Genomic DNA, 26,582 nt, shown 5'->3' with positions numbered 1-26,582 from the left:
ATAGAGGCTGAGACTTTGTCCAACCTTATAGATGTGTTTCTGGAGTAGAAGCATGCATTTTTCTGACACCAATTCCCATAACCCACCGTGCTGGGTTCTTTTCTTATAGCTATTTGCCAGAACTGCATCCTTTGTTTCAAAATAATCTTTCTGTATTAATTTGGCCAAACCTTACCACTTTCCACCTTAAAGTCTACTTAAAATTCACTCCTCTTTGAGTTCTTCTCATCCAGATCCTGTAAATTTTCAGGAACAATATAATATTTTCAAAGCATGTCCCCCACATTGTTGTTCATCATGTAGACAAGGAGAGCTTGGCAGTCGATGACATTAAATGATTACTCCCTCTACCTGAGGATTCCTCCTTGCTCTTGGTGCATATCTGCTTTCTCTGCACCTTCTTATCCCACCAAACAGCCGTGACTCAGAGAGTCGGTCCAGAGAGTAAATGGCAGGTTTCAAGAGTTGAACATCTGGCTTCTAAAAGTGTTCCTGAATATGAGTATTATCAGGTGGTTCAAATCCTTCCCAAAGGTTGCAGGAGGGAGTTCAGGGCAAACAATCTGTAGACAAACACATCACATACTGTTGGTTTTTATTTCCAGGGTTGTGTGTCAGGTGGGTATTTGGAGTTTTATTTCCTTAAGCTCCAGTGAGACTCCTGAAAAGATAGAGTGTAAACAGATTGTCTGACATACACACTGGGGGACCCAGTTTCCACATGAACACACCTAATGAAATTTCATTAATTGTGCACATCCTGCTAAAAATGCTGCTGTGCCTGATGAATTACAGGCTTCTGTTCACCAGCCTTTTATCCTGTTTTGTGATGAATATAAATACTGTATTTTTAGTTGCGAGTTTCCATGTGTCTTCTGAAAAGGGATTTGATATGGCATCCACTTAATGATTGAAATGCTTGGGTCTAAGGCTTAATGTGAGAGCCTCACGAAGTCACTGACTTGTGACCATTTGTACTCGGCAAAGCAGAAGTATCATAGAGGGGATTTCCATGAGAGTAATTGGAATGACAGCCTAGGTTTCAGGCCGCAGGTGTGCAGACTTGGCTCCATGGGGTCTGATGGATGGAAGCCTGCCCCAAAAGGAAAGAGCCGTGCCCAGGGCTCCTTTCAGCATTCTTTCACATTGGCAAGTGTCTGCACCAGGTGCCCCCTCCCACCACCCTTGTAGGAATGCCTATCTTGAAGCATCTGCAAGAGGGTGCATATGACTTCAAGGAATGATTAAAGCAAACTAAATGGAGAGTCCAAGCCAGCTCAGTAACATTTACTAATACTTAATGTGTCCTCATTGCCCTGGGAGACACCAGAGACATTTGGTATCTTCAGGGAAACTGGCTTAAAAATTAGTTCAAATGAAATTGGCAGAAATGACAACAGAGTTGAATTTATTTATTTTAAATTAGTTTTTCCCAGCCGCTGGATTTTCATATATTGGCATTGTCTGCATGTCTGAGTTGTATATCTTGGTGTAGACCTATTATAATTTGTGTCCATTTTTCACAATTTAAGATATTTTTGTAATGTTTTAATGAAATGACTGATGTATGGGTATATTTTCATTTCTGTGTTTGTTTGCAACTAGAAGTAAATGTTTTAAATCATCCTTAATAATTTCTATTCACTCGTTGACACTATTCACATTAAAATGTTAATACTTTTTTCCTAAAATAAGATCGATTGAAATAAAAAATCTCATTCTGAACAAGGGAGAAAAATGCCAAAAGCATTCATATTCGTATATCTCCATAAACCCCCTTTCCTTTTCTCTCTCCATTGATGATACAGTTTCAGCCAGCCCAGGTCTCACGACTGTCTCTGATTGTAACAACCCTAGCTTAGGCTGGCTGACAGATATCCCAGGGCATAAAATAAAGTGATTCTCCAAGATGGAATTGGAAATTTTCTGCCTTTGAAAGTCACAGACAAATTCCAAAGAGTTAAAATTGTTTTTAAACAACATTTTTAAAATAGACTTATTGCCTTTGGAATAGTGAATGTAGGCTTAAAAACAATTTCTTTTTTATAAAAGACAACAAAGATGGTTATAGATTATACTGAATTATTTTCTATTATGTTATCAAACATGTTTTTGTAGGCTATTTTCAGAAATTATTTTCTAAAAAATAGAGGTGTGCAAACGTTGACTACATAAGTAGTAATTTCACAAACGTCAATAACATTAAACATTTAAACTATGGAATTTGTTTTGTAAGTGTTTCTATATAGCTTAGTTCATATGTATTTAAATTATATAAAAGTAAAATTAATCTTTGAAATAAATGAAATTTCCTCCCCATTTACTGGGAAAGATCTCTTTGTCTCTCAGCTTAAAAACAAATAAAAAAGAAAAACTTCTCTGTATTTCACATATACACCAAAGTATGCTCTTATACTAATGCAAAAAAAAAAAAAAAAGATACAGAAGTAGAACAGTTTTGTTCATTTGGAAATATTTTTTTATTTGTAAATCATTTCTTTTAAATAGTAGGATCCTTTGCTTATTTGAATTCTACATCATAGCAGCTAATTTATAGATGATATGCTAAATATAACCAGAAATATGGCAACAATAGCCAACAATTCTCCACTTTGTCTATTCAGTCAAGTTCAAAATCGCGTTCTGTGAGTATGAAACAGCATCATGTCCATGTGGTTGGAAGGCAGCTGAATTAAACAGAGAGTGCTGTCAGTGTGAACAGTGAGGAGGCCGGGCAAGACCGGAACCAGGGCTGCCTTGTTGAAACGCAGATGAAGACAGTGCTTGCTTTGTCAGAGCCTACACCTGAAACTTTGTTGTGAGTCAGATGCTCTAAATGCATAGAGCCTTACAGATGGCCTGGAATATAACAATGTTTCTGAAAGTCTGATAGATTAGCAAATGAGATTTTTAATTTATTCTTTAATTCAGTTATTTATCCATCAAACATTGATTGAACATTTATTACTGGTGTGTGTCAGGCAGTCCTGGTCTGGGGGGATAAGGAAAAATATAGCATGCATATCCATTCATGTGCTTCTGTTACCACTTTTTCAGCTATCCATATTCTGTTATGTTATCTAATTGCTAATTACATAGGCCTGTAGAATCTCATTATTAGGAAAATAATCTAGATGTCATATAGAACATTGAATCTAAGCAGAACTGTATTTTTTCCTCTTAACAGAATCTACTTAATTATATTTTATATATGTGTGTGTGTATGTGTATGTGTGTATATATATACATATATACACACACACACATATTTAGGAGAAGGAAATGACAGCCCACTCCAGTATTCTTGCCTGGAGAATCCCACGGACAGGAGTCTGGTGGACTACAGTCCATGGACTTGCACAGAATTAGACACAACTGAGAGTGCATGCACACGCATATATTTTTACAGGAGAACAAAATGTAGATTTTATACAACATGAATCCCCATTTCTCTACTTGCATTTTAGGCAAAATTAAGATAGCTAGATTTGCTAACTTAAGTAATTCAAATGAGGCCTATGTTTTGTGATATAGACTCATGTCAGTAGAAAATCTTCCTTTGACTTATGTTTCTTTCTCTTTTTTTTTCCTTCCCAATAGTTTTACCCAGCCACACATGTGGAAATCCTGGGGAAATCCTGAAGGGAGTCCTCCATGGGACACGATTCAACATAGGAGACAAGATCCGATACAGCTGTCTCTCTGGCTACGTCTTGGAGGGCCATGCCATCCTGACCTGCATCGTCAGCCCCGGGAATGGGGCCTCCTGGGACTTCCCAGCCCCGTTCTGTAGAGGTAAGTGCCCGGATGGAGAGGGCGTGATGCGCTCACACCTGGATTGAGCAAGTGGCTTTGGAACTGACGTCGGAAAAATTTTCACTTAGCAAAAGCAAGAGATGTCACGCTGGGTCTTTCCTTGTCAGTTTGTTCTGTTCCCAATAGAAATATTATAAGTTACCTAAGAAACTACGTTGTTGTTCATTTGCTAAGTCAGGTTTGACTCTGCGATGGCATGGACTGCAGCATATCAGGCTTCCCTGTCCTACACTGTCTCCTAGAGTTTGCTCAAACTTATGTCCATTGGGTCGGTGATATCATCCAACTGTCTCATCTCTGTCGCCCCCTTCTCTTCCTGCCCTCAATATTTCCCAGCATCACTGTCGTTTCCAATGAGTCAGTTCTTTGCATCAGGTGACCAAGTATTGGAGCTGTAGCACCAGTCCTTCGATTGAATATTTAGGGTTGATTTCCTTTAGGATTGACTGGTTTGATCTCCTTGCTGTCCAAGGGACTCTCAGGAGTCTTCTCCAAAACCACAGTTCAAAAGCATCAATTTTCTGGTGCTCAGCCCTCTTTATGGTCCAGCTCTCACACCTGTACATGACTATTGGAAAAATCATAACTTTGACTATATGGATCTTTGTCAGAAAAGTGAGATCTTTGCTTTTTAATAAGCTGTCTAGGTTTGTCATAGCTTTCCTTCCATGGAGCAGGTGTCTTTTAATTTCATGGCTGCAGTCCCTGTCTGGATTGATTTTGAATCCCCCCAAAATAAAATTTGTCCCTTCCATGAAGTGATGGTACTGGATACCATGATGTCATTTAGTTTTTTGAATGTTGAGTTTTTAAATTTTTTTTTTTATTTTTTAAAATATAAATTTGTCTATTTTAATTGGAGATTAATTACTTTACAATATTGTATTGGTTTTGCCATACATCAACCTGAATCCACCAAAGGTATACACGTGTTCCCCATCCTGAACCCCCTTCCCTCCTCCCTCCCCGTACCATCCCTCTGGTTTTAAGCCAGACTTTTTACTCTCCTTTTTTTGCCCTCATCAAGAAAACACCATGACTGTGTAACAAATATAGATGCATTCTTTAAATACCAAGTTTTCTTCATCCTATTTCTGAAATTCTGTTGAATTCTGCACATTTTTATTACTTATCCTCATAGCATTCTAAGATTTAGTACACACTTTTTTTTTTTGGTCTTCTTTGAAGTTTCTTTTTAAATCTTTTTCTCATTAAGAATGGCAGGTGTTCCTTGATAATTAAATTATATCACAGAAAGGCTCTTTCCACACTTTGGTATTTGGAGACAGACCATAAAGGAATGCTCTCGTGCAAGTGTTCCTCCTCATGGTTTGGTGCAACATTGGACTCAGTTTCTTCTCAGAAACCTTTGATTTTCAGCCTTTTCTGTGACGTTATTTTTGTGATCCAGTAACTTTAGGAGAGAACATACTTTCACTCTTAGGTTTTAACTTTTTTAAGAAAAACTCACCTTATGATGTCAAAAATAATAGTGGAGCTTACATTTGTGTGTGTGCTCAGTCGTGTCTGACTCTTTGCAACCCCTTGGACAGTAGCCCACCTAACTTACATTAATTGATGTCTTAATGTAATTCAGAAAGCTTTTGGAGTGTTTTACCTGAATCATATCACTGAATTCTCATAAGACCTCAGTGAAATAATGAATGTTCATGCTCATTTCACAGATGAAGAAGCACGATTTTAATTTTCCAAAGTTTCCAAAGTTAGTACATGATGAGTTAAAACTCAAATTCATGACTGCCTTTTCAAAATTGAAGTGTGTTTGATATTAAATATTGTGTTAGTTTCCAGTGTACAGCAAAGGGATTCAGTTATCTACTTGTATATCTCTATATGTTTTTATTCTTGTTCCATTATAGTTTATTACAACAACCATGTCTGACTTTTAATCCATATACGTAAGCAAGCAGATTCACAGCCTTAAGTCATCATATAAAGTGTGCTGTTTCCATCAGTATGTTTATGTTTTAGTGTATGTTATTTATTTTAATTAGAGGATAATTTCTTTACAATATTGTGGTGGTCTCTGCCATACATTGACACAAATCACCCGTGGGTGCACACGTGTCCCCCCATCCTGAAACCCCCTCCCCACCCCATCCTTGTGGGTTGTCCCAGGGCACCAACACTGACTGCCCTGCCTCATGCATTGAACTTGGACTGGTCAACTATTTTACATATGGTAATATACATATTTCAAGGTTATTCTCTCAAATCATCCCACCCTTGCCATCTCCCATGTAATCCAAAAGTCTGTTCTTTATATCTGTGTCTCTTTTGCTGCCTTACATATAGGATCATTGTTACCATCTTTCTAAATTCCACATATATATGCATTAATATACTGTATTGGTGTTTCTCTTTCTGACTTACTTCACTCTGTATAATAGGCTCCAGTTTCATCTACTGCTCTAGAACTGACTCAAATGCATTCTTTTTTATCACTGAGTGATATTCCATAATGAATACTTTTCTAGTTTTTTCATTATCTCTGTAAAGTGTGGCAATCTCATGACATGTTTCTGATGTTAATTGTCTTAGGAATAGCATATTGGGGCTTCCCTGGTGGCTTTATAGTAAAGAATCTGCATGCATGTGCAGGAGACGGGGGTTTGACCCCTGAGTGGGGAAGATCCCCTGGAGAAGGAAATAACAACCCAGTCCAGTGTTCTTGCCTGGATAATCCCATGGGCAGAGGAGCCTGGTGGGTCACAAAGAGTCGGATACCACTGAGCAACTAAACAAGTGGCTACTACTGCTGCTGCTTTACTGCTAATGAAACCAGTATTATTACCACTGCTGTCACAGTAACTACAGCTGCTCACCGGTACATGGTGGTTACTTACTATGAGCGAGGCATTCCTCTCTCCTGTTTAATCTTCATGGTAGGTATTTTATTAAAGAATCATCTTACAAATAAGGCACCTAAGGGTTAGATGAGAAAATAACTTGTTCAAGATAGTCCACCTGATAGTGGTTGGGATTCAGATACACCATGTTCAAACCACCGCTGTTTCCTAGAGAAATTCCTGTCATGGGCATCTTATACCTCATCCATCATTCTTCCTGAAATGCTCATTTCTTTGCGTGTTCCTCAGGTCTGTTATCTCTCACTTCTTTTTCTCCCATACTGCTATTATTTTCTATCCTCTGTTGTCAAAGATGATGCCCTTAAAATCCAGAATCTCCACCCTCGTCTTTTCATAGATTCCCCTCGACTCAGTGACCCCATTTGAGGACGCTGCCATGTGGGCATCCTAAATGTATGCTCTCTTCCTTCTGTCTCCCCTTGTGTCTCTGAAATTCCCATTAACTCGGAAACTTTGGAATCTCTGTTTCCCTGCTCACCACTCTGCTGCCAGACTTTCATGCATCACCGTTCCCTCTCCAACTTTCCCCTTCCAGGCATTTTTTCCTTCTCACCCAGACCTGCTTCATGTTAAATGACTCCATGTCCAGAATGTCTGCCTCCACCCTGCATTCTCCTCCTTAATTCCACTTCCCACCCCCAACACACACACACACACACACACACACACACACACACACACACACACACAACACTTATTCATCATCACCAGTTCCTCTCTCAGTCAGACCACCTCAGTCACTCAGTAAGAGCTAAGTGAAACCTCTTCAAAGAGCTGCCCTGATGCTACCTTCCCTTATCTTAACTGACTTGTCCACTTTCATCTCTTCGTGTTCCATTTGTTCAGTCGTACCGTCATGTCTGATTCTTTGCAGCCCCTTGGACTGCAGCACGCCAGGCTTCCCTGTCCTTCACTATCTCCTGGAATTTGCTTGTTAGTGTCCGAGGCACAGATGTTATGCTTTGTCCTCCATCACATGCTGCTTTGCTTGGGTTGACTCCCCCAAGGCCAGTTGTGTGTATCTCCCAAGAGCTGCATTCCCCTCACCCCACGTGCCATCCCCCATGGTGACACGGGAAACCAGCAAATGCTACCAAGCAAGGTTTCTTCCCGAAGAGTCCCTTACCAGCTCACCACTGGAAATCCAAACATTCACTTTTCCTGTTACAAAGTTTCCCCTTCCATCTCCCTTAGGGCCATAAACCTTACTTAGTTGTCCAGTTCACACTTGAGTCCAAACTTTGGTCAGTTTTTAAAAACCTGAATTGAATCGCCAGTCTATGTCTGACGCAGGATGCAGCATGCTTGGGGCTGGTGCATGGGGATGACCCAGAACGATGTTATGGGGAGGGAGGTGGGAGGGGGGTTCATGTTTGGGAATGCATGTAAGAATTAAAGATTTTAAAATTTAAAAAATAAAAAACTAAAAAAAAAAATTAAAAAAATTAAAAAAAAATAAAAAAATAAAAAAAAAAAAAAAACCATTACAACCCATTTTTAAATTGCTGTAAGAAAACACAGGTCCTCTGTCTTTAGCATTTTATTTCATTGGTATTTTATATTTTAATCTATACCTTAAGAGTATTTCCTCAATGAGTTTTTTTAATACACATTTATTTATTTTTATTTTTAATATACATTTATTTATTTTATTTTTAATATAAATTTTTTTAATTGGAGGCTAATTACTTTAATTGGAGGCTAATATTGTATTGGTTTTGCCATACATCAACATGTATCTGCCGCAGGTATACATTTATTTATTTTAATTGGAGGTTAATTACTTTACAATATTGTATTGGTTTTGCCATACATCAACATGAATCCGCCACAGAGCGGGGTTCAGGATGAGGAACACTTGTATACCTCAACGAGTTTTTAACCTGCCAGGAGATCATTTACAGTCATAAAAACTGTGACTATATCTTGACTTTCTCTGTGCCTTAAAAGTTACCCTAATGCATAGCCACTTGCCCTTCATGCTGTATTTAGCCCCCCATCCCAACATCTAGTTAATGAATAGAAATGTGCTAGGCACCCGATGAGGAGTTATTATAGACAAGAAAAGGGAAAAGTAAATGTTAACAGCAATTATGCCAGTTTCCATTTTCCTCATATCTCCCAAGCATTTCCTTCTTAATTGGAGGCTCTTTACTAATTTCACAACTTGTAAACCTCAGAAAGTTAAAGTTGATATAACATTCAGCTGATAATCTTTTCCTATCTTGTCATCAATTTATTAAATCCCAACTCTATCACAGTGCTTTTTAAATGATCAGTCTCTTCTGTATCATAGATTATTAATGCTTAAATTTTGCTTTTCTCAATGCTTGGGGTCATAACATTTCAAAAGGAATTAAGTTTGATATAATTATTTTATGAAACAAATCTGAAAGATACAACACAGTTTGTCATTGATGTTGGATAAATGGATCTTAAAAAAAATCAGTGATCTGATTCTTATAAATATTTAGATGTGGCATAGCTGGAAAAGATTAATTTCAGCAATGTGGACCTAGATAATTTTCAAAAATAAAATTAGTATAATTTCTGCTTCCCCAACATTCTGGTTATTTTGTTCCAGAAATTGCTTGAGAAGTCGTCTTAATAGTGCTACTAACAGTACCAGCAAATCTCTGCAGTGAACATTTGCTAGTGTTGAAAAATTTACATTATAGCTCCAAGTGGCAGCATTTAACCTGAACTTACACGTGTGTATCTTTTCTAGAGTCACATGGTGCTCTTTAGAGAAAAAGGATATAACCATGTATTATATAGTAAAGTGAATGCATGATGAAGTGGGAGGCCAGCCAGATCTACTTAAAGCCTATCCCCTTCAACAGGAGAGCAGCATCAAACTGACTTCTTTTAAGGATGAGGACATGGACCATCTCCTTCTGGAGATGCCGTGTTTCCATCTTCATTTGTCCATGTCTATATCTTTTCTATCTCCCCTCACTATTGGTTATTGTCTTGATTGTCTCTTCTAGTGTTTACAAAGATGTCCTGTTTCTGTATGTGCAGTTATATATATTTAGATGAGAAACCTAAAAGGGTTTGAAAAGAAAAAAAGGAAAACTAGATACATTCAATAATGCATATTCTCAGCTCAGGCAGGGGCTCATGGCCATTCAACTTGACATGCCTACCCAAGAAAAGCTCCAGGTCCTCAGCATTTAGAGGCTCCGCTCATGGCTCAAATGGTAAAGAGTCTGCCTGAAATGTGGGAGACCCAGGTTCAATCCATGGGTTGGGAAGATCCTCTGGATAAGGAAATACCAATCCACTCCAGTATTCTTGCCCGGAGAATTCCACAAACAGATGGGCCTGGCAGGCTGCAGTCCATGGGATCACAAAGAGTCAGACAACTAAGTAACTAACTCTTTCTTCAGTATTTAGGTCAGCGCGGTTTGCTAGAAACATAACGTGATCCAAAAGTGAGAGCCAACTATGTAATCAAAACTTCCCTAATAACTACATTGATAAAGTAAAAACAACAAAAAAATCTGGTGTGTTTAATTTTAAAAATGTACTTTTTTAACCCAACATAGCCTAATTATGACCATTTCAATATGTAATCAGTATAAAATATTAATGAAGTAGTTTGCACTTTTTTTCCATACTAGTCTTCAAAACCTGGCATGTAATTCACAGTTACAGCATTACTCAAGGTGAAATTACCACATTTCAAGTTCTCATTAGCTATGTATGCTAGTATCTCCTGTTTCAGAGGACTCGGACATAGCAAGCAGAAGAGTTTTAGTTTTCTTTTTTCCCTTCCACAGCAGTTGCTAAAGTATGCAGAGTCCTGGTGCTGTGCGTACATTTTACTCATGATGGAGGTTTCGTAGACAGTGGTAGTTTCACGACAAGGACTCACAAGAAAATGGGTCTGAAATATATGAATCTATGCCATTGTCTGATTGGAATTCTTCCTTTTAGCTTCTTAGCAGTTACTGAGACAGATTTGAGCTGAATAGCAGCAGACAGGAGAAGTCTATTTTCACAATTACTTTTAGGCAGAAGATAAGGGTGAGCCTAGTTCTGCATTAATCCAAACAGGTTTCTCAAAAAAAAAAAAAAAACACACACCTCATTTCAGACGTTGTCTTACTTTGGGAAGAAATGGCACTGGGATCTAATGAACGAAGATTATGGAAAACTTTGAAGGTGAGACTAGCTATTGGAGTAAGCAGACAATTCAAAACAGTTTCGTGCATGTGTGGCTCAAGATATATAAAGAATAAAATTAAGATAACTCTAGGGAGAAAACAAACTACTAATAGGTTCAATTCTGAAAGATAGCAGTTACAATCTATGTTACTGTAAGTACATTGGATTCCTGTACCACATGTCTTTCCCATGTGTAAATTACTACATATACTACAGTAAGATATTCACACAATATCTTAGCTCCAGAGACCACATACCCAATCTCTACATAGTGATGTCAATAGACAAGCAAAGATTTTGGAAAGATGATATTCTCAGCATTAGTATGAAGATGAAATGGCATATGCAAAACAGCCTGCAAAGTCTTTAAACTGTAAAGAAGGTAAATGGAACGTAGATGATACAGCATGAAGTTTATGGGCGGTGTGGTGTGATTTTCTCTCTGTCCTCAGTTTTCCTCCCTGTATAATAGTTCCTATTTCCTAGGTCTATTGGAAAGGTGAAATGAAATATTCCATACAAAATCCTTAAAGAGACATCAACACAGTGAAATTCTGTATGTATTAGCTGTTATAATTACCATCTCAATCTTCTCCCCCTTCCAATCTTGAAAGCAAATTCAGATTTCAGTGATTGGAGACAAATCACAAGAAAAAATATTGAAAATAAATTCATATAAATTATATGATGCTAAATTATCTTAATGCTACTAGCTTTTAAGCAAATTTTTTTATGCTTTATTAGAGTTTTTTAGAATAGAAAACAGAGACTACCAGGCTGATTTAAGAGAAAATGAATAGAGACTCAGATAAGGAGTGAGCGCCTACTGAAGGGTGAGTCTGTGTCAAGACAGGCCATTGTGTTTCACATGTCACTATGTGGATTGCAGTGATGAGACAAAAGTCACATATACAGCATGCATGGAGATATATACGAGTATATAAATAGCATGATGGTATCAAAGATACAGATGTAAAATAGTCAGATGGAGATTATCTCTAGATTCATTTATCTTAGTGAAGTGAAAGTGAAGTCACCCAGTCGTGTCTGACTCTTTGTGACCCCATGGGCTGTACCCTACCAGGCTCCTCTGTCCATGGGATTTTCCAGGCAATATTACTGGAGTGGATTGCCATTTCCTTCTCCAGGGGATCTTCCCGACCCAGGGATCGAACACAGGTCTCCCACATTGTAGACAGACACTTTACCATCTGAGCCACCAGGGAAGTCATTTTTCTTAAGAGTCTAATAAATCAGGATCAAAGTATTTTTAATAAGGTTTGACAGAAAACAGCAAAATTCTATAAAGCAATTATCCTTCAATAAAAAAATAAATTAATTAAAAAAGAAGACAAGTCACTTCAGCCATGTCTGACTTTTTGTGACCCCATGGACTGTAAGCCACTAGCCTTCTCTATCCACGGGATTCTCCAGGCAAGAATACTTGAGTGGTTGCCATGCTCTCCTCCAAGGGATCTTCCCAACCCAGGGATCAAACCCCATGTCTCCTCCATCTCCTGCACTGACAGGTGGGCTATTCACCACTAGTGCCACCTGGGAAGCCCCAGAGGAATACATGGGCTAGCATCAATTATCAAATGGTAAGACATTTCTGCTTCGTCATCCAAAATGTAGACTTTTAAGAAAAAGATGTAATAACAGTTAAACCTATATCAGTAATCGAACATCAGGTATCATTCACATGCTTTACAAACATCTTCATATTTAATGTTCACCATGACCCCAGCTTCTCTGGTGTCTCATATGTTAAAGGATCTGCTGGCAATGCAGGAGAGCTGGGTTCGATCCCTGGGTCGGGATGATCCCCTGGAGAAGGGAATGGCAGCGCTCTCCAGTATTCTTGCCTGGAGAGTCCCCTGGACAGAGGAGCCTGGAGGGTACAGTCCATGGGATCACAAAGCGTCAGACATGACTGAGCAACTAACATTTTTACTTTCTTTCGTATCTCTGCAAGTTAGGTGTTCTTGTTGGACTTGTTTTTCATGCAAAGAGTTTGAGGCACAGAGGCATGAGGTCACGCAGCAGTAAGTGGGAGAGGCTGGACTGTGACCTGGGATCTTATTCCATCAGTCCCTGCAATGCTCGGCCTGTTCCCTTTTAATTTAAAAGAAAGAATAAAAATAGGTTTCTTTAAAGAAGAGACCTATGCTTTCATTGGAGCACAAATTTTTGAAATGGGATTGAGCAAACAGATATTTTCCTCCTGACAAATTATTCCTCGAGCCTCGAGGAGCCTGGGAATGGGAGGGGAGAACGTGGCCCCTGCTCTGGGAAAGCCATGTGCGACCCGGTTTTCTCCTCGGGGAGGGATGTTGCTGGGCCCTGCACCCTCCCGCTTCTCCTCCTGCTCCTTGCAGGCAGACGGCTGTGGCGGCTTTCTGTGAGCTGGTGGGGTGATACCAGTCACACCCTTGGGGTGCTCAGATGAGCTCGATGTATCACGCGCAGCTCAGGGGAGCCTCACACCCACAGAGGGATGCTTGGCTGGAGGACCTTTCTCATATTTTACTCTGAAGGCTAGATGTGATTGGCTACAGCTGTTTCTTTATAGAGTCGGTCAGTCTTGGCGAGAAGGAGGCAGGCAGGGGTCCGCTCCCAGCCAGATAGTCCTCCTCTTTGCATTCGGTTAATCCTCACTCCCTTCTCTCCACTGCAGCCCTAAATCCCCCCTCCCCACAACTTGTCCTCCCAGGAATACTTGTTTAGGGGCAGAAAGGTGGGGCCTGAAGGATGCTGCTGGGCACGGGGCTCCCGGTACCTGCAGCCAGGGGTTCTCTGGCTCCAGGTGAAGTGGAGTTAGACACTTGAGGCAGGAAACGAACCACCTGACCCGTAGCTGGTTGATCATCCTTCCCTCCTTATCTTTCCATTTTCAGCCAGCAGAGTCTTTTTTCACCCACTAAGAATTATTTCAAGAAAAGCCACAGGGAAGTGTAGGCATGGCTCAACATTTTATTTAGACCACACCTCTGTGGCAGGTGTTGTGTTAGGAACTTGGCATGCATTAGTTGATATTATCCTGTCTGGAAGTGTTCACGTTTAATATTAATCCTCAGAACTTGCAGGTAAGGATCCTAAGCCTGTGTGATGTGAGGGGTGCTGTCCAGAGTTGCAGAGACAGTGGGTGCAAAGGCGGCTCTCACACAGCACCTCCTGCTTGGGGCAGTTAAGGACAGGTCTGTTTGCTTTTCTCTTTTGCTCTATTGAGAAGCATGACCTGCAAACCACTGAAAAATAACTGTAAATGAATTATCATCAGAGTCTGTAGCTATTTACTCACTGAGGCTGTCACCTTGTCTCTCTGTCTCAACACATGCATTTAAGATAAATATTCACTGAAAAGTGGCAAAACCCATTGTTACTGTTACATGATAGCTTGAAAGAGTACAGGATGTGGCAGCTGTTTTGCTTGTTTTAAAGAGTTGATGGATTTTATCCATTTCAGGACAGTTGTATTTCCTTGGAACAAAGAATGATAGCAAGCAGAGATGCCACCAAATAAAGTATCGGGAGAAGTCTTAGCAATACCCTTAATAAAACATGCTAAATGATGGATGCCATGTTTCATTTAAAGTTGCCTAAAGCTGCAAATTTCTTTCTATTTATTTTTTTTATTTTTACTTTATTTTACTGTACAATACTGTATTGGTTTTGCCATACATTGACACGAATCCACCACGGGTGTATACAAGCTCCCAATCCTGAATCCCCCTCCCACCTCCCACCCCATATCATCTCTCTGGATCATCCCCATGCACCAGCCCCAAGCATCCTGTATCCTGTATCGAACATAGACTAGCACTTCATTTCTTACATGATAGTATACATGTTTCAATGCCATTCTCCCAAATCATCCCACCCTCTCCCTCTCCCTCAGAGTCCAAAAGTCCATTCTATACATCTGTGTCTCTTTTGCTGTCTCGCACACAGGGTCATCATTACCATCTTTCTAAATTCCGTATATATGTGTCAGTATACTGTATTGGTGTTTTTCTTTCTGGCTTACTTCACTCTGTATAATTGGCTCCAGTTTCATCCATCTCATTAGAACTGATTCAAATGTATTTTTTTTGAAATTTATTTATTTTATTTTATTTTTTTAATTTTTTTTTAATTTTAAAATCTTTAATTCTTACATGCGTTCCCAAACATGAACCCCCCTCCCGCCTCCCTCCCCACAACATCTCCCAGGGTCATCCCCATGCACCAGCCCCAAGCATGCTGCACCCCACGTCAGACATGGACTGGCGATTCAGTTCTTACATGATAGTATACATGCCAGAACTCCCATTCTCCCAAATCATCCCACCCTCTCCCTCTCCCTCTGAGTCCAAAAGTTCGTTATACACATCTGTGTCTTTATTCCTGTCTTGCATACAGGGTCGTCATTGCCATCTTCCTAAATTCCATATATATGTGTTAGTATACTGTATTGGTGTTTTTCTTTCTGGCTTACTTCACTCTGTATAATTGGCTCCAGTTTCATCCATCTCATCAGAACTGATTCAAATGAATTCTTTTTAACGGCTGAGTAATACTCCATTGTGTATATGTACCACAGCTTTCTTATCCATTCATCTGCTGATGGACATCTAGGTTGTTTCCGTGTCCTGGCTATTGTAAACAGTGTTGCAGTGAACATTGGGGTACATGTGTCTCTTTCAATTCTGGTTTCCTCAGTGTGTATGCCCAGCAGTGGGATTGCTGGGTCATAAGGCAGCTCTATTTGCAATTTTTTAAAGAATCTCCACTGTTTTCCATAGTGGCTGTATTAGTTTGTGTTCCCAGCAACAGTGTAAGAGGGTTCCCTTTTCTCCACACCCTCTCCAGCATTTATTGCTTGTAGACTTTTGGATCACAGCCATTCTGACTGGTGTGAAATGGTACCTCATTGTGGTCTTGGTTTGCATTTCTCTGATAATGAGTGATGTTGAGCATCTTTTCATGTGTTTGATAGCCATCCGTATGTCTTCTTTGGAGAAATGCCTATTTAGTTCTTTATTTTTTTTATTTTGATACAGGATACAGGATGCTTGGGGCTGGTGCACTGGGATGACCCAGAGAGATGATATGGGGAGAGAGGTGGGAGGGGGGTTAAGGATTGGGAACTCATGTACACCCGTGGTGTATTCATGTCAATGTATGGCAAAACCAATACAGTATTGTAAAGTAAAATAAAAAATAAATAAATTTAAAAAAAACTTTCAATGAAAAAATATATAAATTTATTTTAATTGGAGGTTAATTACTTTACAATATTGTATTGGTTTTGCGATATATCGACATGAATCCTCCACAGGTATACACGTCTTCCCCATCCTGAACCCCCCTCCCTCCTCCCTCCCTATACCATCCTTCTGGGTCATCTCAGTGCACCAGCCCAGGTTCCATGCATGATACTGGATGCTTGGGGCTGGTGCAAATTTCTTTAATTGATAAGCCTTACATAATGTGACTGGAAACAACAATATTTCACTTGCCAGTGCCTTATGAAATGTCATTCAAGGTTTTTAATTGCAAACATTGTGCCACTGGTGGTGATGGGGAAGAGAAACTCTGGGAGAAGATACAGCAGGAGGGAGGTGGGGAGGGAGAGAAGTCATGCTTTTTTGTGGGTGTCAACCTCTGTTATATTTAAAATACAGCTGTGTTTTTATCAGTTATGTTACAGAGGTAACATTGTAAAAATGAATCTTAAATGATTAATCATGTCAGGACCAAGCACTGCAAAATAAGGTTGCATGGGATAGTCTTCATTTAAGAAACATAGCTCGGTATTAAGTGTGGACAGCTTTGGGGAGTTAAGTTTTCAGCACTTATCTATATATACCAGGTAATAAACAACCCTAAGTCTTACCAATTGTTTTTAAATGTTGAGAATATATGTCAGGGTTATTATAGTAAATCTGGTGTGCATGATTTGCGTTTCACAAGGCTACCAGGCTTTCTGATAAGCACTTTTTTTTTTAACATTATCTCACTGAATACAATCTAACATTTTAAAGCATGATCGTAAGTGCCTCTATACCAGTTATTTTGAGGCTCAAATTGCAGTATTTTTCCAAGATTTTTTCTCACGTAAATACCGTCTTAGGTTTTAGGACTGAAGCTGTCTAGTGACCACATTAATACTTGTCCAAGGAAATGCCATTCCCTGTGATGGGCAGTGATGGATGTGTTTACTAGCAAGGACCCTGTTTACTTACTAGCTAAGACATCCTGGACAAGCTATTTGCAAAGCCTCTGCCTGTGAATCTGTTGAATTAGATTCATGCTCCCCCCCTTTTTTTTTTTTTAATTTAATATAGTTGATTCACAATGTTGTATTAGTTTCAGGTATACAACAAAGTGATTCAGTGTGGAATATGTGCATGTGTGTGTGTGTGTGTGTGTGTGTCTAGATTAATACAATTAATGCTTTAAATCTCATGGAACTGGTAAAGATTAGATGAGATGCTGGAAGTACTCAGCACCAATAATAGCCATTATTACTGAAATCATTATTACCGACAAGCTAGAATGGAACAAAGGTGGAAACCAAAGGAAAGCAGTTCATCCTCTGAAACTCTCAGAGGCTAAAGTCATAGAACATAGTACATTTTGGTTTTCTTTTTAAGATTGGTATTAAGACATAAACATTTCAGTCTTAATTGACAGCATTTTCTTCTCAATATCCTCAATATTATACAAATTAATAGTTCTCTCTCTCCCCATAATTGAGCATAATGAGTGTTTCCAGTGTTTGCTTGTGCACATAATGCTATAATTAGTGTCTCTGTATATATAGCATTGCCTTTGTTTCTTCTGTTTAATTATTTCCTAAGGAAAGAATTCTCGGGATGTTATTTATGCTTTGCAAACTTGCTGAGCAAATTTCCATGCCACATGTATTTTTACTACAATGACTCTTGGATTTGATGTTAGCATTTCCTTTTAATTTGCTGAGGATTTAATAGCATGAAAATGATGCCCCAAAGTTGGGTTTTTTTAAATTTTTTTATTTCCAGTAGACTATGTCTGCTGTCTATTTGTGTTTGTTCATTTAAGAAACATTTATGCGGACAGACAAGATGTCAGATATATTTAACAGTCAGGTCAGTAGACTCTTTCTGTCAAGGGCCATAAAGTAAATGTTTCATGTATTTCAAGCCATATGGTCTGTGTTTCAGCTACTGTAGTCAGTAATTTTAGAGCAGAAGTCTCCAGTGACCACCTAAACAAACAGGCATGACCGTTTCTACATGCAGCCTGGGGTCTATTTACAATAATAGATACCAGGCCGCACGCAGCCCATAAGCTGGGCTACAAGAACATAAGTTCTTCGCTGGGGCTACAAAGTGAACAAAACAAGAAAAGCCCCAACTGCCATACCTTCGTGGGGAGAAGTGAAAGTCAGTCAGTCTCGTGCCCAAGTCTTTGTGACCCCATGGACTAGGATTCTCCAGGCCAGAATACTGCTGTGGGTAGTCTTTCCCTTCTCCAGGGGATCTTCCTAACCCAGGGATCCAGCCCAGGTCTCCTGCATTGCAGGCAGATTCTTTACCAGCTGAAACACAAGGGAAGCCCTCATGGGTAGAGGTCGACCACAGAAATCAAAACAAAAATAAGTAAAAACGAATCAATATGTCACACACCCAGTTGTAATAATTGTTTACTTAAGTGTGGACAGACACATTCACTGAGACAGTGACCTCTGATTGAGCTGTGGTGACTACTGCTTGGTTTGCCTAAGATTGTCCTGGTGTTAGCACTGGAGGTCCCCTGTCCTGGGAAACCGCTATCCTTGGACAACACCGCAATATTTGGACCCCTCGTGGGGGTGAGAGATTAAACGACATGAGCATGTTGAGAGCATGGTCGAGATCAAGGAAGCAGCCAGGACTTTGATCCTGAGGAACCACAGGGTGAGTGAAGAGCAATGCAGAAGCCGGTATGGCTGAAGGGGACTGGACAGTGGCATGGCTGTGGGAGAAAAGGTCAGAGGGGATGGATGCTGAGAGATTCTGGGCCCCTGTGGCCATTATACAGAGCACTATGGGAAGACAGCAGATGGTTTTGATGAGAGAAGCAGCATCAATTGCATTTCGAATTTAAGAGACTCACTCTGTTGCTCTTTTGAGCCAAGAATGTGTGGTGCGAAGGGTGGAATGGGGAAACCTGTTTGGAAACCACTCCAGTCTTCAAGGCAAGAGATGACGCTATTTTGGGAGGTAGTAGGAGCAGTGGGCCTTCCCTGGTGGCTCAGACGGTAGAGAATCCACCTGCTAATGCAGGAGACGTGGGTTTGATCTTTGGGTCAGGAATATCCCCTGGAGGAAAGAATGGCTACCCACTCCAGTATTCTTGCCTGGAGAATTCCATGGACAGAAGAGCCTGGAGGGCTACAGTCCATGGGGTTGCAAAGAGTCAGACTTGACAGAGTGACTCATCACTTTCACAACACAGCAGTAGTGGAGGTTGCAAGATGCATTTGGATTCAGAATACAGATTAGAAAGGTCAGCTTTTCAAGGAGACTTCTCTGAGAACTTCTTGGATACCAGATTCCCTCCTGCCTCTGGCTCAGGGCATTTTTTATCCTCTCATTCTGATTATTTAGCATTACATTAAAAAAAAAAGCTTATAGACTTCATGTTTTTTTCTTTATAAAATCTTTATTTAGCTCATGTTGATGTAGACTTCATTTTTTAGAGCAGTTTTAAGATTATAGAAATCTCGAGCAGGAAATAGCATTCCTGTATATGAGTTCTTCTGTCCCCCTGCAAAGTCTTTCCTATTATTAATATCTTACAATAGTATGGTACTTTCATTACAACTGATGAAATAATGTCAATGTATTTTGACAAATGCATAATGCCACTTACCCACCATTGCAGGGTTGTGTAGAATGGGCCCACTGCCTTTACAATCCTTTGTGCTCCAGCTGTTCATTTCTCTCTCCACCCTAACCCCTTGGTGACCTCTGATCTTTTTATTGTCTATAGTTGTACCTTTTCAGAGTGTCATATAGTTGAAGTCATATAACACGTAGGTGCCTCTCTCTTCACAGTATGCATTGAAGGCTATTGTGTCTCTTCATAACTCGGCAGTTCATTTCCTTATATTTCTGAATGTTGTTTGTTATTTAGTCACTGAGTCATGTCCAACTCTTTGCAACTCCATCTTAGTTCAGCAGACCAGGCTCTTCTGTCCATGGGATTTGTACAGGCAAGAATACTGGCGTAGGTTACCATTTCCTTCTTCAGTCTATTTCTGAATAATATCCCATTATATATGCAACAGAAATGGCAACCCACTTCAGTATTCCTGTATTCTTCAGTATTCAGAATCCCATAGAAAGGGGAATCTGGTAGGCAAAGTCCATGGTGTTGCAAAGAGTCAGCTATGACTGAGCAACTCACACTTTCACTTTCAAGCTATTGAAGGACATTTTGGTCGCTTCCAGTTTTCATCAGTTTTGAATAAAGCTGTTAGAAGAAGCAAAAAATCAAGCAAAATAATACAGCTTAAAGAAATTGCCGGTAGAATTCTATGACACAGTGGTTGCAGAACATGAGAGAAACAGGAGGGTCATGTACGAGGCCAGTTTTTTCTAAGCCACTGGAAGAATGGGCTTCCCACTTATTGGAATAGAGAAGACTGTGGAATTTGACTTGGAAAAATAAAGTTTAAGAATATGATCTGGGAACCAGTAGATCTGGACTGCTATTTAGACATCCATTTGGATATACCAAGTTGGCAGTTGGATATATAGAAGTGAAATTCAAGAAAGATCTGAGATCAACCTTCAAGCTAGAGAATTGTCAACATATGTACACTATTTAATCCATAGAACTGAGCCTAGATGAGACTACCCAGGTAGTAAATTAAGTTAGGAAGAAAAGAGGTCCAAATACTGAATCCCAGACACTTTTCTAAGGATTGAGAGATGAAATCAAAATAATGAGGGGACCAAGAAAACATGTCCTTAAGGTTAGAGGCAGCCATGGCATTGGTGTATAAGGAACTAGTGAGCAAAATCATATGTACACATTGTGAAAGTGTCATTTTTTGATGCTATACTGTACCCAGGTAAGATGTAATCATTGGTGGAAAGTGGAAGGAGGGTACACAGGATCAGTCTGTACTATGATTGCAACTTCTTGTGAATTTGCAATTATTTCAAGATATATGAATTTTACAAGTCTATTGACAAAAACGTACTTCAAGGAAGATGAAGTGGATAACTGTGGGATGTTGTTGAGAGTTTGTATGAGATGAGAACTGAGAACTGACCCTTGGATTTGTTGGTGTGGCTGACATGAGACGGGCAGTTCTTGTGGACCAATGAGGACAAAATCCTGACTCATGTGGATTCAGTTGAGGATGGGAAAAAAAACTAAAGATTGCAATTATAGACATTTTTAAGGTGTGTTTCTGGGAAAGGGATTTTAATAAATAAAGCTAAAGGTAGATATGGAGTCTGGAAATAGATGTGGAAACAAAAGTTCAGTTCAGTTGCTCAGTCGTGTCCAACTCTTTGCAACCCCATGGAGCACAGCACACCAGGCCTCCCTGTCCACCACCAACTCCTGGAGTTTATCCAAACTCATGTCCATCAAGTTGGTGATCCCATACAACCATCCCATCCTCTGTCATCCCCTTCTCTTCCTGCCCTCAATCTTTCCCAGCATCAGAGTCTTTCCTTTTTTTAAAATATAAATTTATTTATTTTAATTGGAGGTTAATTAATTTACAATATTGTATTGGTTTTGCCATACATCTACATGAATCTGCCACAGGTATACACATGTTCCCCATCCTGAACCCCTCTTCCTCCTCCCTCCCCGTACCATCCCTCTGGGTTGTCCCAGTGCACCAGCCCCAAGCATCCAGTATCATGCATCGAACCTGGACTGGCAATTCATTTCATATGTGATATTATACATGTTTCAATGCCATTCGCCCAAATCATCCCACCCTCTTCCTCTCCCATAGAGTCCTCTAATGAGTCAGCTCTTCACATCAGGTGGCCAAAGTATTGGAGTTTCAGCTTCAACATCGGTCCTTCCAATGAACACCCAGGACTGATCTCCTTTAGAATGGACTGGTTGTATCTCCTTGCAGTCTAAGGGACTCTCAAGAATCTCCTCCAACACCACAGTTCAAAAGCATTAATTCTTCGGTGCTTAGCTTTCTTTATAGTCCAACTCTCATACCCATACATGATTACTGGAAAAACCATAGCCTTGGCTAGATGAACCTTTGTTGGCAAAGTAATGTCTCTGCTTTTTAATATGCTCTTTAGGTTGGTCATAACTTTCCTTCCAAGGAGTATGTGTCTTTTAAAAAAGTTACTTAAACAAAAGAGTTACTTAAAAAACAACAACAACAACTTTTTTTGAATGGGAAGTTTTTTTAAAATATAAATTTATTTATTTTAATTGAGGTTAATTACTTTACAATAACATGTTTTTTATAGGGCTTCCCAGGTGGTGCTAGTGGTAAAGAATCCACCTGTAGTGCAGGAGAACAGATGTGGGTTTGATCCCTGGATCAAGAGGATCCCCTGGAGAAGGAAATGGCAGCCGTCTCCATTATTCTTCCCTGGTGAATCCCATTTACAGAGGAACCTGGCAGGCTACACAGTCCATGGGGCTGCAAAGAGTTGGACATGACTGAGTGACTAAGCTATGCATGCTGAGAGCACCTCTCCAATCAAAGAGTAAATGATCATTTGTTGAGGGATTTGGCTTAGATGAGAGCAATAGCACAGGTATAGGTTTAAACTGTAGGCCGAGTGTTTACCGCTCATCCAGGGAGGACATTTTGTGGGCAGAAATGCAAATACGTGATCATACATGGTGTCAGTAGATCATAAAATTTCTCTTTCAATCACTTCTATTTTCTTAGGGAAATAGGAAACAAAGTCACGTTAAGGATGCAGCAGGAGATGCTGGCAGGAGGAGGAAGAGGGTACAAAATGGCCCTTCCTCCCAACAGTCCAGAGGAGTGGAATCCTCGAGACGGGAGCTGCCTTCTGACCACTGGACTCTGTGACCCTCTTCTCCCCTTGTGGCAGCTGCTAAGCTCCTGGTGAAAGCAGTGTGTAGACCTGGGAGAACAGTCTTACTCAAAGCAGTGGTAAAATGATCAAAATAATTAAATAATCTGTCATTAAACAATGACTTCCCCGGGTCAGGAAGATCCCCTGGAGAAGGAACTGGCAACCCACTCTAGTACTCTTGCCTAGAAAATTCCATGGATGGAGGAGCCTGGTGGGTGTCCATGAGGTCGTGAAGAGTTGGACATGACTGAGTGACTTTTATTTTTTAAAGCGATGACTGCATGCTAAGTTGGAGAAAATACAAATAGCCATTTTTGTGGAGTCATTAGTATTTGCCTGCAATATTTTGAACACTTTACAGCTATTGATCTATTTAACCTTCACAACCACTCTATGAATTGTTGTTGTTCAGTCATGAAGTCATGTACAACTCTGTGCAACCCCATGGACTGCAGCACACCAGGCTTCCCTGTCCTTCACTGTCTCCTATAGTTTGTTCAAACTCTTATCCATTGAGTCAATTTTGCCATCCAGCCACCTCATCCTCTGTTGCTCCTTTTCCCTCCTGCCTTCAATGTTTCCCAGCATCAGACTCTTTCTAGTGAATTGACTCTTTGCATCAGGTGGCCAAAGTATTGGAGCTTCAGCTTCAGCATCAGTCCTTCCAATGAATATTCAGGACTGATCTCCTTTAGGATTTACTACTCTGATCTCCTTGCAGTCCAAGGGACTCTCAAGAATCTTCTCCAACACCACAGTTCAAAAGTATCAATTATTCGGCACTCAACCTTCTTTATGGCCCAACTCTCACATCCATACTACTGGAAAAAACATGCCTTTGATTGTATGACATCCTTACTATCTTCATTTATAAATAGCCACACTGAGGCCCAGAGAAGAGAACTTGTTATCTAAAGGGGCGAAAACTCAGATTCCAATCCAGGCAGCCAACTTGAAAGCTCATACTGGTACCAGTATTCTACACAGCCTTAGGGAAGGCATGTTAGAAACGAATTGCCAGTCTAGGTTCGATGCAGGGTGCAGGATGCTTGGGGCTGGTGCACTGGGATGACCTGGAGAGATGGTGTTGGGGGGGAGGTAGGAGGGGGGTTTGGGATTGGGAACACATGTACACCCGTGGCGGATTCATGTTGATATGTGGCAAAACCAATACAATATTGTAGATTAAATGAAAAATAATAATAAAAAGAAGAGAACATTGCCTAGTGTTAGCAACTGAATGTTTTAAATGTGTGTGCACATCTTTCTTCTTTGCTGAATATTTTTCTATACAATTTCTAAAATTGAGAAGAAGTTACGCAGGGTATACTCTGCATTTTATAAATTTAATATTGTAAGTCAGGGATTTGCTGAAGCAGTGTTACAGATGCTTGGTAAGCACTGCATGGTTTGGTTGCATTGTAATTTATTTAATGATTTATCTGTTGTTAGCCATTTAGTTGGTTTCAATTTTTCTTTATGATAAATATGGCTGGAAGAAACACAAGCTGGAATCAAGATTGCTGGGAGAAATATCAATAACCTCAGATATGCAGATGACACCACCCTTATGGCAGAAAGTAAAGAGGAGCTAAAAAGCCTCTTGATGAAAGTGAAAGAGGAGAGCGAAAAAGTTGGCTTAAAGCTCAACATTCAGAAAACGAAGATCATGGCATCTGGTCCCATCACTTCATGGGAAATAGATGGGGAAACAGTAGAAACAGTGGCAGACTTTATTTTGGGGGGCTCCAAAATCACTGCAGATGGTGACTGCAGCCATGAAATTGAAAGAAGCTTACTCCTTGGAAGGAAAGTTATGACCAACCTAGATAGTATATTCAAAAGAAGAGACATTACTTTGCCGACTAAGGTCCGTCTAGTCAAGGCTATGGTTTTTCCTGTGGTCATGTATGGATGTGAGAGTTGGACTGTGAAGAAGGCTGAGCACCGAAGAATTGATGTGTTTGAACTGTGGTGTTGGAGAAGACTCTTGAGAGTCCTTTGGACTGCAAGGAGATCCAACCAGTCCATTCTGAAGGAGATCAACCCTGGGATTTCTTTGGAAGGAATGATGCTAAAGCTGAAGCTCCAGTACTTTGGCCACCTCATGCGAAGAGTTGACTCATTGGAAAAGACTCTGATGCTGGGAGAGATTGGGGGCAGGAGGAGAAGGGGACGACTCAGGATGAGATGGCTGGATGTCATCACTGACTCGATGGACGTGAGTCTGAGTGAACTCTGTGAGTTGGTGATGGACAGGGAGGCCTGGCGTGCTGCGATTCATGGGGTCGCAAAGAGTCGGACTGAAGTGATGTCTCTAAATAATGTTTTATTCTGTATTTTGAACCATGCCATTAAGTTAAATTCCTAACAACACTGATACCCAAGTAAAGCTTATAATACTTTAACAGTTTGGGATGAAACTTTTTAAAAGTTGTGAAATTCCTTAGGGGACATAGTGCACTCTGATTTCTGCTTACAGTTAGAATTCCCCACTTACAGAAATCAGTACGTTCAAACACATCTTTTATTAAAAACCTTATCTTCTTCTTGGATTAACTTGATGGCATTCAAACTCCTCTAAGCTGTGGAATTTTTTTTTTTCAAATGCAAGATTTTGTGAAAACTCAATATAGGAAACGGATTTAAAGAAATAATTGCTCTGATAGTTGCTGCAGGATTAGACTCCTTGACTCCATTTTTCCAGTTTTGCCCTCTGACCCCTTCATGTGGCTGTCCCAGGAGCACAGTTTTTACCACATGGAGTGAAGGGACTCAATATTGATATTCAGCATCTTATTAGGAAACATTTGGGGTGCTAATTTTTATAGTCAAGTATTTACCTGGCAGTTTCAAATGTAACTTCATTTTCTTTCTGTATACTGTGTTAAAAAGAAAAAGTATGTGGGGGGATATGATGTAATTGTAAATAACACTTACTTAAGTAGATACCCTCCCCCAATTTTTCAGCTTCTAGACAAAAAAAAAATTCTCAGTATATAGCAGAATTAATATTAAGGTAAATTTTTGGTATATTTGTTCTACTGTTAATGTCCAGGGATAAAAAAACTTACATTATATGGATACATAACTATAATATATAAATATTGGCCAGAATTATCTAGTTTAATAGTTATTTTTTAATATATTTTACTTTTTATATGTGATTTCTAAGTTTACATTAAATGTTTATGGAGCTTGAAATAACTCTTCAGTTTCCGAGAAGCTTGTCCATAATCCCCATTTCTTAATGTTTTACTTTGATTATTTTGCTTTGTCTGCCTGCCTTGACTTTATTTCTTCTTGAAACTTCCCCACTGCTCTGCTGATAAAAAGAGCATTTCTGGAGTTGTGGCTCAGCTATTTGCTGAAAACAAACAGAGCAAAACAAACATTCAACTGAACCCCTTCTGGGTTGCTACCACGATGAAATTTTCTTCTTAGAGGCTTGCTGCAGTTTTTAATCAAATGTTATTTATTTAGAACTTTATATTTGATAATACCTCATAGTACTATAACTAAATTAGCTTACTTTCCTGATTTTACTCTTTGAAATGATAAAGTTGGATGTTATCTTAAGCCCAGAGGTATATTATTATAGTCCCATCCTCCTACTGAAGATGGCTGAGTGGAGGGT

General features: G+C 39.7%; 1 protein-coding gene across 1 annotated transcript in view; it reads left to right on the top strand.

Annotated features, from left to right (window-relative positions):
• Positions 1-26,582, top strand: part of CSMD1 (CUB and Sushi multiple domains 1) — a 2,061,903-nt gene that overhangs the window by 971,806 nt on the left and 1,063,515 nt on the right. Inside the window, exon 4 of the mRNA XM_069573063.1 lies at positions 3,601-3,795. Within this exon, the coding sequence (XP_069429164.1) occupies positions 3,601-3,795 (195 nt within the window). The remainder of the gene's footprint in view (positions 1-3,600; positions 3,796-26,582) is intronic.

This window comes from Ovis canadensis, chromosome 26 (genome assembly GCF_042477335.2).
Source record: "Ovis canadensis isolate MfBH-ARS-UI-01 breed Bighorn chromosome 26, ARS-UI_OviCan_v2, whole genome shotgun sequence".
Classification (NCBI taxonomy): domain Eukaryota; kingdom Metazoa; phylum Chordata; class Mammalia; order Artiodactyla; family Bovidae; genus Ovis; species Ovis canadensis.
This window is presented reverse-complemented; position numbering and strand designations above follow the sequence as displayed.